Raw genomic sequence first — 12,372 nt, forward strand, 5'->3', positions numbered from 1 at the left:
ATGGCTAACTATGGCCAAAAAACCTTTGAATGGGTAGTAAAATATGTTTTATGTTAGTGTTCATAAAATCTGTTCATATGTTTGATGTTTTTTTTTTTTTTTCAATGGACGATACCTCAACGTCTACATTATTTCTTCCATCAAGATCAAAAAGCTAAATGCTGTTTAATGCAAACAATCCGGTCGTCATCATGCTTTCTTCTCCTTTATCGTACAATATACTTCCAGAAGTTCCAGATGATAACATGAGCAATGGATTAAGAAATATAACTTGATTTTCTATTTATTTAACAGCAAACCACAAAAATCCCTATTACTAACAGGATCATAGCTATTGAACACTTGATTGATTCAAATCAACCAATTGTAAAACAGCGAATCGGGCATGAGCTTATTTGATCTCCCTTAATCTCTCCTAAACATTTGCAGTGCTTTTTTCAGTGCACATTATTCTGCTTTTGCTAGCCTTTCTCTTAGAACACCTGGTGTCCCTCAGGCGGACTACTTTTCGAGGTACTTGGCCACCGTGTGGTAGGCCCAGAGGATCCATTCAAACGTGAAGAAACCTATCCCAGACCAACATAGACAACAAATCTCCAGAAGGCAGAGCAGTGGCTCCCACAAGGGGGGGACATGGCCAGCCTGATACAATTGCGGACCTTCCTCTGGCGCCACTGCCTAGAGCGACAAACAGATGCATAAATATTTGATTTGGTTACCTAGTGAATTCTAAATAGAAGACTTTGTTGGGAAGACTTACCACATGACTTTGCCACATGTTCAGGAATTGCAGAACTTTACCCGTTCTGCAACCTTGTTAAGTTTGCAAGTTTCACATCTCATTTTAGAGAATGCAATGTCATTTCTGTTTACTGTCTACTATAGGTAAAACCCCAGGTCCTGGCCCTGCGTTGGTGCAGGCACAGTCACAATTATAACCTCATGACTCCAAATAACGCTTTTAGCATTTAACAATATTTAAAATGTGTAGGTATAATAATTTGAATGGATTACTGTCCTTTCCTGAATCTTGTGTGGTTTAATTATTGTGTGAAAACGCCTAACCCTAACCCTAACCATATCATATATATATATATATATATATATATATATATATATATTTATACCACGGCCTGCGGGAATACTCGATTCTGATTGGATGCAGGGTGTGCATTAACACCTGATATACGGACACCTGGACAAGTAGTTCCGTCAAATTGTCTGTTTACCGTTCTCAATTAATGCGCTAGCTGGCGTATCGTCTCTAAAATAGTAGTAACCATAGCAACGAGAAACAAAACAAAGCTCAGCGGACTATAATACCTCCCGCTACCTCCTGTTCTAAAGTCGTAGCTATGGTCCGTCCTAATTACTGGAGGAGTGAACAACGTTTCCGTTGCATGAGAACCCAACGGGCGTGTAATGGTGGTTCCGGGTATTAGTCGGACCCTCAGGCGTAACCAGGGAAACAAATGTATGTTTTGTGGAAAACTTCATATTCAGATTGTAAAACGCATGAATATATAAATTAATGGTCTTAATTTGGTCACCGTTGGTAAGTGACCGTGGTATAAGCGGGATAATGCCCTTCGAGGTGTCCATTATCTGGAATTAATGGACTTCGCGGAGGCAACCGTCCTCCGCTTCGTGTCGGACGGTTCACGCCTCCACGTCATCCATTAATTCCTGATAATGGACACCTCGTCGGGCATTATCCCTTACATATATATATATGTAAGGGATAATGCCCGACGAGGTGTCCATTATCAGGAATTTAGTCGGGCATTATCCCTTACATATATATATATATATATGTAAGGGATAATGCCCGACGAGGTGTCCATTATCCCGCTTATACCACGGTCACTTACCAACGGTGACCAAATTAAGACCATTAATTTATATTTTCATGCGTTTCATGCATCTGAATATAAAGTTTTCCACAAAACATACATTTGTTTCCCTGGTTACGCCTGAGGGTCCGACTAATACCCGGAACCACCATTACACGCCCGTTGGGTTCTCATGCAACGGAAACGTTGTTCACTCCTCCAGTAATTAGGACGGACCATAGCTACGACTTTAGAACGGGAGGTAGCGGGAGGTATTATAGTCCGCTGAGCTTTGTTTTGTTTCCCGTTGCTATGGTTACTACTATTTTAGAGACGATACGCCAGCTAGCGCATTAATTGAGAACGGTAAACGGACAATTTGACGGAACTACTTGTCCAGGTGTCCGTATATCAGGAGTTAATGCACACCCTGCATCAAATCAGAATCGAGTATTCCTGCAGACCGTGGTATAAATATATATATACTATTCGCTGCCGAGAGAGTTCTACCGGCCTCCACGATCTGGAGGCTTTTTATGGACTCAGCAGCGCGGACGGAAGAATTGTGAGGAACCGGTGTGACGTAATCCTCGGCTTTCCTCGCCTGGTCTGTGGTGCTGCCCTCTGTGGCTAAAGTATCTATTGCAGCCTTCAGTAATGTCCTGCTCCCCTTGTGGCTATGTGTAGTATTTACGGCTAATATGTTTGGTCCTACCCCCTATTGGTTAAGTGAAGGAAATACAGCTTGTGTTATTAAAATACGTAACAATATATATGTATATATATATATATATATATATATATAGGCCTACACACACACACACACACACACACACACACACACACACACACACACACACACACACTATATATACATATAGAGTGTGTGTGTGTGTGTGTGTGTGTGTGTGTGTGTGTGTGTGTGTGTGTATGTGTGTGTGTGTGTGTGTGTGTGTGTGTGTGTGTGTGTGTGTGTGTGTGTGTGTGTGTGTGTGTGTATGTGCTTTCTTGTAAAGACCATGTCAATATTTATTCTAGGCTACTTGCCACTTTATAATCAATCAGGAAGATCGGTTCATTTATACATTTATGTTCTTTATTAATTTATACACTTCTCTATACCTTTTCAAATTTTGAACAATGTTCAAAGTTAGTATTATTAAAGTTGCAATACTCAGACATATTACCTAGACATATCTGTAGTAAATGCTGATAGATACATATTTTAATTATCTTATCAATGAAATCACAATTTATAAACCGATATATTTTACAAGAACAAAAAAAGGCTAGCCGGCCTGTACCTCTCTTTGTTACAAGAACGTCCTGCAGGGGGCGTGTCTCATCTTACCATCGACACTCCCAAACCCCTCCCACTCACGGCCCCCTGAGCTACGCTACGCTGAGTCAATTCGCGCCACAGAGAGATCCACAGACACACCACAGAAGGTGTGATGATAGCGCATTAAAGAGTTTCAAGACTAGGCTACTCGAAACTCAAGAGAAAAGAGCTCAGACTGGTTAAAATGTATTGCACGGTGCGGTGGAGTTTAATGTGACTGAGTCATTCTAATTCTGAAAGTCTCCTGCGTACTTACTGGGTGTGGCTTAATCGTACACATTGCCACATTTTCTGAATCACAGGATGATTATTGCTGTAAAAAGGTCATCTATATCATACATATTTGTACACTGACTGGACAATCATGGCTAACTATGGGTAAAAAAACTTTGAATGGGTAGTAAAATATGTTTTATGTTAGTGTTCATAAAATAAGTGATGACCTAAACGTCTACATTGTTGTCAACGAGTGTTCTTCCTCCATTATTTCTTCCATCAAGATCGAAAAGCTAAATGCTGTTTAATACAAACAATCCGGTCGTCATCATGCTTTCTTCTCTTTTATCGTACAATATACTTCCAGATGATAACATGAGCAATGGATTAAGAAATATAACTTGATTTTCTATTTATTTAACAGCAAACAACAAAAATCCCTATTACTAATAGGATCATAGCTATTGGACACTTGATTGATTTAAATCAACCAATTGTAAAGCAGCGAATCGGACATGAGCTTATTTGATCTCCCTTAATCTCTCCTAAAAAATTGTAGTGCTTTTTTCAGTGCACATCATTCTGCTTTTGCTAGCCTTTCTCTTAGACCACCTGGTAGTCCCTCAGGCGGACTACTTTTTGAGGTACTTGGCCACTGTGTGGTAGGCCCAGAGGATCTCTGAGGCAGGCGGACAGGTGTGGGAGAACTGGTCCTGCTTGTAGGCCTTGTCCAGGTACTGCGTTAGACCCGGCAGGAGGCTCATCTGACTGATATCCACGCCACGGTACTTCATACACACCGTCTGGAGGAAAGGATCAGAGACGCCTCAGAAATAAATATGTATTATAGATTCAATAAATGACATGAAACTCCACAACTGCGTTAAAAAAGAGGTTTGAAGATGAGGGTAAAAGAGCACAACAGAGAGACATAAATTGGTATTCCAAACCCCCCTCTTTAGTCTTTTGATTGGGACCTAGGGGTGCCAAAGCAGCTGCTGTTGCTGTAATCTGGACTGATGCTGAATTGGTTGATGAGTGACAGTGTCTGTATCTAAATATGTGTATGTTTCTGATTGTGTGGAAGCGTGTTTCTGTAGGCACTAAATTATCAGTTGTCTACATGTTTTGTGTGTCTAATCATTATTATTAAATAAATTATTTAAAATGTTTGTTTATTTATGTAAATTATCTCACCCATTGCAAGGAATGAGGGCTATCAAATACTGTGTTCATTTTCAAGATTACTTCCTTGCTAATAAAGAGAGTTTCATCTTGCCCTCTTGGGGGTTAGGGCTAAGGGGGTCTCATCAAGATATGGCATGTTAAGCTCTTAGAGACTGTAACTGTCATTAAGGGCTATACACATAAAAATGAATCTAAAAAAGTATTGAAAAACTCAAATGCGTGAGTTAAATCATAACTTGAGCTTGCTATCTGAAGTAGCTGTAAGAGTTGTATTGCAGTAAGAGACAGAGAGTCAAAGTGTGCTCTATGGGGCTTCCTCTACAGACCTTGACTATGTTGAGCTTTGGGAGCAGGTTGCAGTCTGCCAGGGTCAGGGCGTCTCCGTCCAGGTAGGCCCGGCTGGACTCTCCTCCGTTGGGGTTCTTCTCCAGCTCGTGAGTGAGGGGGGTCAGCAGGTAGTCGTTCAGTTTCGCCAAGCTTTTCAAGAACTTTTTTTCCAGCACTGAAAGGCACATTGAGGATCCCTCAGTCATCTTCTTTGAACATACACTAAATGTTATCCCTGAGCCCTACCTAGTGTGATCCCTGAGCACTACTGGGCTTTCAACACTAGTATACCTAGTGTTTTGAATGCACTGTTTTCATTTGGAAAGAGAAGCAAATATGTATTAAAATACAATTTCTCACTAAATACGCTTTTGACTTTAGGTTATTTATTTATAGCCTAATAGGCTATGTATTAGGTGTTCAATTATTGCCTTTCATCCCAAATGTAACAAACAAAAGTATCCGTGACTATGTTCATATCCATCCCATTATTATTATTCCATGTATATTTCCATGCTACACAGAAAAGCAAGAGCAATTCCTTTCAGTTTTACTCTTGCAAAAGCAAGAGAAAAACTGAAAGGTTGTGTACCATCTAAGTAGTGGTTGTCTCATATTGTATTTGGTTAACTCAGTGGGTGGCTTTTCTACAGCATGTTTGCAGAAAGCTTGCAGAAGGCGTAGCCTGAAATAGAACTGTTGGCTGTAGCCTGTGTTGTGTCTTGTTTACTACGTTAGGGCTCAGGTTGACCTGAGGAACTACTTTCTCTTGTTTCAGTTCTTTTTTTAATCATCCTACTGACATTTTTTAACGCGCAAAAATAATAAACAGAGCACTTCAAGTCCCTCAATAGTAAAGTGACCCAATGTTTCCCCTTTGGCTTTTTACCTTGAACATTAAATCAAAACAGAGGTTAGGTTAACACATGGCTCTCGTGGTTAGGTTACAACAATGAGGGGTCTGTCTGTGCCTGTCAAACGCCACCAACAAAATGCTTTCTCAGTAAGGATTAAGTTTCTCTTACTGTCGTTCAGTCCGGGGTTTGGATTCTTAATGTACGCTGAGAATTTAAGAAAGATGTCATCGCCAGCTGTGTTGGACTCTTTGTATCTGCAAGCCAGTTCGGGGTAGCTGCCAGGAGAAACATAAGGTATTAGTTGGTGTGGTTGGGCCGTTTTGCTTTCAGAGCTGTCATGGTTCACTTTGTTTGAGTACAGGACTGAAACTCAATGGACCAGAGCGTGTCCACGTTGTGTGTTTAAGCTCACAGCGGCGGTGACAGCGCCTGCTCCAAGAACTCCTCGATCTTGTTGGTGTCCGTGCGAACTTCCCCGTTGAAGACGAGGAACGGGGGCTGGGAGCCCGGGGCCACGTCCTTGAGAACCTCAGGGGCCCTGTGAGGAAGACGTCGGAAACAGAGAAGGATTGTGAGACACCAGCAAACAGATCTCCCTAACCACCAGGTAAGTAGGGAAAAATCTCAATCCCAAAGTCAAACTAGGTGTCAAACAATTATGTAAATCAAAAAAATTTGATCAGTATTTTAAAGAAATTTCCCAACGTTTAATGTGAAAAGATTTTTTCTGAATTAATGTTGGAGAAATTGAGAAAGCAATACGTAATGGCAACACCAGGGACGGAGTCCCTAACAATTGAAGTATTGCTTAAAAACATTAGCATTGCTATCATTATTGCTCCTAATGTGTGTGACTTTTTATGTGTGTTTCATGCTGGCCTGGTCTGTGGCATGATGTTTTTTCTTGCAATTTTTAAGACATAAATGATGACGGAGAAAGAAGGAGTGGTGAAGAGGAGTCTTAGGAGAATGTGTGGAAGTGGCACTTGACTCACTTCATGTCCACGGTGGTAAGTCTGAAGGTCGCACCCTTCAACCAGAGAATCATGAAGATCCTCTGACTGAACGGACAGTTTCCCACACCTGCACAATCATCACTCGCCTGATGCACACATATGCACACACATACCCAAACACACACACACACACACACACTCACACACACAGACACACTCACACAGACAGACAGACAGACAGACAGACAGACAGACAGACAGACAGACAGACAGACAGAGGTGTACAAATGTGTAAGAATGATTAGCAGTGGGGGCTACAACCTAATATCTATGTCTGTGTGTGCTCCTTGGTTTTGTTTCCCAAGTTCAGTGAATCCAACTTTCCGGTCTAATTTGGTTTCCCTTCTCGTTTATTACCTGGAGTTAATTCATTAATCGGTGGCTGTTTGTGTCTTTAAGCTAATTGCTCATGCAGGTGGGAACATAAAGCCCAGGAAAAGGAGGCCTGATTGCCAGCAATGTCCTGTGTGTATCAGTTTAGTTTCTGTTCTTTCTGGAGTCAGCTCAATGTATTTTGCAGTGTACTTGTGTACTGTGCATTTCAGTTCTCGGAAGTTGAAGGGGAAGTAAACATCGACCCTTCAGATGATCTGCATATGGGTGTTGTTTTCCCTCCACAACTTCCTTGTAACTAGTCACTAGGTAGCACACTACTATGCATGGCTGATGTTTGACCATGCGCTGCACTCTGTTTTACGTAAAATAAAACATCTATAAACTCGGACAAAGCCATTATTCCTGGTCTAAACAAACCGACCGGCCGAAAGATAGACTAATAGACAGATGAATATTTATCTTAATACAGCATTTCACCCAATATATTAACAAGACCTATTTACATAATGTGTCATCTTTGATTCTCCTGAAAGGTTTTTGAGACATTGGCATGTAAGGTATTTTGTAGAAGGAAACGCAGGTAAAACTGGCCAGTCGTCTTGTTCCACTCTGGTTACGGCTGTGATTCTGCCGTTTAAAACATACACGAGTGGTTGATTATCCCTCTTCCTCTCAATTAAAATACATGTGTTTTATAATGATGCTATTGAACTGCCACTGAATACATCTAAAGAAAAGTCGACCAAATAATAATGCAACAAATATTCTGCTACCATCAATACTGCTAGAGATACAACTGACATTGACATTTCAATGACATTTTTTAGCTATATCATGCTGCCAAAGAACAAGCACAAAATAAAACCATAGAAACTTCTCACATGACAGTATTTTGGGTTCTTATTGTAACTACAGCTGTGTTTGAGGTAGTAGTTATTAATACATTTGAATTAGTATTAATGTATGCTTATCTGGAGGTTAATATGGGGCCTACCTTTATAAAGAGTTCAATATTTGGGGGCTCAGCCATCTCTCTCTCCTCTCCCTCTCCATTTGGACTCACAAACGTAGTATTTCCTGCACAGTTTGCCAAAACCACAAAACTGGAGTTTACTGTGGGATTAAACACACAACACAACAACAGAACAACCACATCAACAACCCTAAGCGTACTTACTTTGTGTGTCTCTTTGACCTAGTGACATGGTTGAAGTCTGGTCAGCTGAAACTAACCGCCCGACAACACTTGATTCCCTCGACACCAAGAGGAGGATGCAACACTTGTAATTCGAGTGCTGTCTCTCCTTCTCTCTCTCTTTCTCTCTGTGTCTCTCTATCGCTGTCTGTCTCTCACCACACCTGTCAAGCTGTGCCTGTGAGCCCACGCCCCCTCCAGACTTTCCAGTTAGACCAGCAAATCTGGAAATCTCCTCCTTTAGCCTCCCTTCTTGCCAACACATTCTCTGTCACTCACTCCACCGCTCCGTATACTGTATCCATGAGATCACAGCGCTTTCCTTTTTCCTCCTCTTTGGCCTTGCCTCTCGGGCTACCGTCTCCCGCTGAAGATTGGATTGTTCTTCGTACGTAGGGTGGAACCTAAGTTCAAGTTTAGAGGGCGTGACCTTAGGCGCTACCTTAGGCGGGACCTTAGGCGTGACCTTAGGCGTGACCTTGGGTGTGACCTCACGTGACCTTCATGGCAGTGAGCCCTCAGGTGGCCCAGGGTGAAACCTGAGCGGTCGATTAACATCAATAGAGGGAACAATAGATGAGTGACTCGCTCTGACACATTGTCTGTTGTTTTGTTTTCATTAGCGACGCTCATGCACACATACACAAACACACGTGTGTCTCATGTTAATTCGAGAAAAGGAAGACCAGGAGAGCGGGAGACCGGGGGTCAGGAGAAGGAGAGAGGGAGAAAGGGAGAGGTAACACATGGCTCTCGTTTAACCGAGAGCCATGTGTGTGTGCAGGGATCTAAAGTAGTGCAGTTCAACCCAGGTCAGCTTTGTGTCCCAGCTTCAGTTTAATACTGAATTCCAGTAGGGTGTGTGATTCATGTGAACATTGCATTTAATGATGCGTTGGAATCCACAAATCACAACAAGTGTGCCAGAGATCAATTCTGATTCTTTCGAGCATATTGACATCGGAATTAGTTGTTAAGATGTTATGATATTATCAAACAAGGCGAGAATGTGTAAGCAGCCGTTTTAATGTTTATTACAACACACTGGAACGGCTCACAAATAAATAATAAGCAATAAGTTAAATATTTACAACTAGCATTTATTAACACGTATAATGTAATATGAGGTGTATATCTTCTCTCCCCCATTTATTCAAGTGTTTAGTAACATTGTCTCTTGTACAAGGAAACACAAACTGATGTTCAAATTGCATGGAAATGAATGAGCTGCTTTGAGCACCAAACACTTTACTATCAACATACATGAAGGATATAGGGTTTTGAAGTTTCTATACTACAAAGTCTACTTTTGTTCTTAGTGTGAGCCCCCCCCCCCCCTTCTCTTTTTTGAAGAACCATCTGTATCCTGAATGTCTTTCATTTACACAGCACCACTTTTGAAGAAACACTGCTGCAACATTTCTGAAAGCATCCCGCAACACTTCAGAGTCCTGCAGTTATGTCCAAATAGCATGGTCCTCTAATAGTTAATGTAGAATAATGTGGTAAATGTCTCGGGCTTTAGGGATGAGTCACGCATTACACCAAATGTGCCAGCTGAACTTCTAACTTCTAGCTGAACTAGTACTTCTGGAGTGAAACTAAACCACAGATGGAAAGCCCCCAATTCAGAAGGCAACCGTGGGCACATTAACCGTTGACTATTCTATCATGATATTGAAGATGAAAATTAGACTAGAGAGTCACTGCTGAACACTGGGCATTTCAGGCACATGCCTCGTCCAGAGATGCCAAAAGTATTCACATTCATTACTCAAGTAGAAGTATAGATACTAGGGTTTAAAAATACTTCTGTAGAAGTTGATAGATACTCAAACTGTTCAAAACTACCCCCAAAGAAATATGTTTCAGCCGCATTTATGCCTATTGAAAATGGAAGCATTTTAGTACAATGAAAAGGGGATACATATTTTTGCAGGTTGAAGATACAGTCTATAACTTTGGCTAAAGGGAAAGAGGAAACATGTATATTCTTCATTCAGTGTGCATTATAGAGAAGTATCCCATATTTTCACTGTTTTCGTATTTATTTGAGCAGGGTAATGAAAGGCTCTATAATTGCGATAGGCCCTCATTATTAGGTCTACCATGATCAATGTTATTATTGTTATCTATTCCGAATGCAACTGAAAAGTGGATAAGCTTACAGGAATAAAATACGATCAGCTGGTTTTCAGTAGACAGCTGTCAGTTTGGCCGCAGTGCAATGAATGAATAAATATCGTAAACACGTAGGAAGAATAAAAACATAAATTTTGACAGATATGCCATAAATTACTACTTTACAACCTTGTTGATAATCAACAGAATACATCAGCCATTCAAAGTGTAGCGTGTAGTTCCGCCCACACTGGATGCACGCGCGCTTCCGCAGCCAGGGATACAATTCTTATCGCGGGTAGCAAATCTTTTTTTCGTAGGTTGGTGGGGAAAGTAGCGCCTTTTCGCCTCTGATTCGCCTCTGATTGGTTAACCCTAACACTAACCATAACCCTAAAAATAACTCTAACCCTAACCCTAAACTCCCCCAAACAGCTAGGACAAATCGAAACACGATCTAAAGGAGAGCCCTTCTAGCCCTTCTTCTCAGAGGCGAAAAAGGCGGAACTTGCCCCTACCATCCTACGAAAAAAAGATTTGCTCGCGGGTAACTACATTGGGACGACACCGGAATGAAATTGGAGTAACAAGGTTATTTTTTAAATGTAAGAAGTAGAAAGTACAGATAATTGCATGAAAATGTAAGGAGTAGAAGGAAATATAATTACTCCAGTAAAGTATAGATACCCAAAATTTCTACTTAGGTATGATTACAAAGTATTTGCATTTCATTACTTGTCACCTCTGGCCTCGTCTCAAATGTCTCATGATGGTTGAACATTGATTGATTTGAACAATTCCTCATTCAATCAGCAGATGCTTTTAGAGAACCTCGACTTTAAGTGACTTACGATACACGTCACTTTGGAACTTAGGCCACCCTGGTCAGGGATGCCTACTGGTCAGGCCATGGACATAATGATTTGAGATCGAACCCAGAACCTTTGAGCTGGGAGTCGAACACTCAGGAAGGACAGTGTCTCTAAGACGCCTAGAATTACCCCTAACCACAACTCTCGATCCAGACGACCAGACATAACCCTTAACCTAGCCCTTGACCCTAACCCCAACCCTAACCCTGATGTTCAGACCTAACCCTAACCCTCTAACCAGACGACCAGACCTAACCCCAACCCAGATGTACAGACCTAACCCTAACCCTCTAACCAGATGACCAGACCTAACCCCAACCCAGATGTACAGACCTAACCCTAACCCGCTAACCAGACGACCAGACCTAACCCTAACCCTCTAACCAGACGACCAGACCTAACCCCAACCCAGATGTACAGACCTAAGCCTAACCCTCTAACCAGACGACCAGACCTAACCCCAACCCAGATGTACAGACCTAACCCTAACCCTCTAACCAGACGACCAGACCTAACCCCAACCCAGATGTACAGACCTAAGCCTAACCCTCTAACCAGACGACCAGACCTATCCCTCACCCAAACCAAGATGTTCAGATTTAGGCCCAATCCCATTTCTACCCCTTACCCCTTCCCCTTACCCCTCCCCCTTGTTTTGAAGGGGTAAGGGGAAGGGGTAAGGGGTAGAAATGGGATTGGGCCTTAACCTGAACCCTCGATCTGAAGATGCTGAAGATAAGACTATACTATTGACAACATGATAATGTCCACTAATATAACCAGATCTACGCTTTATCCTCAAACAGCAAACTAAAAAGAGACAACAAACTAACTCTTAATTTGGAAGCACATAAGTAAATCCATCTGTTGTTCTGCTGGTGTACTGTCCTCTCTTTTATGGTACCATGTTGGATTAATTTGGGACGATACTATTGGGATTTAATTGATTTGTTTGGGTGATGACATTTCTGTTCAGACGTGTATTGTTTACTATTAACCCTCATAGGGTGTTCGTGTTTTTGTTACACAGGAGGTGCTGCCGGGTCTGGTGGACCCATTGCATTTTAGGC

General features: G+C 41.7%; 1 protein-coding gene across 2 annotated transcripts; it reads right to left on the reverse strand.

Annotated features, from left to right (window-relative positions):
• Positions 1-2,901: 2,901 nt before the first annotated feature.
• clic3 (chloride intracellular channel 3) lies at positions 2,902-8,505 on the reverse strand. Of its 2 annotated transcripts, none has more exons than XM_056589500.1 (7): positions 8,292-8,505; positions 8,109-8,217; positions 6,758-6,864; positions 6,175-6,300; positions 5,931-6,037; positions 4,905-5,080; positions 2,902-4,193 (listed from the first exon to the last, which is right to left on the reverse strand). In XM_056589500.1, the coding sequence occupies exons 2-7, from the start codon at positions 8,142-8,144 to the stop codon at positions 4,023-4,025; spliced, it is 723 nt and encodes a 240-aa protein (XP_056445475.1). In that variant the 5' UTR covers positions 8,145-8,217; positions 8,292-8,505; the 3' UTR covers positions 2,902-4,022. The 2 variants fall into 2 exon arrangements, with proteins under 2 accessions (XP_056445475.1, XP_056445474.1); XM_056589499.1 differs by having other exon boundaries at positions 8,109-8,191; positions 8,292-8,488.
• Positions 8,506-12,372: the final 3,867 nt, after the last annotated feature.

This window comes from Gadus chalcogrammus, chromosome 4 (assembly GCF_026213295.1).
Source record: "Gadus chalcogrammus isolate NIFS_2021 chromosome 4, NIFS_Gcha_1.0, whole genome shotgun sequence".
NCBI lineage: Eukaryota > Metazoa > Chordata > Actinopteri > Gadiformes > Gadidae > Gadus > Gadus chalcogrammus.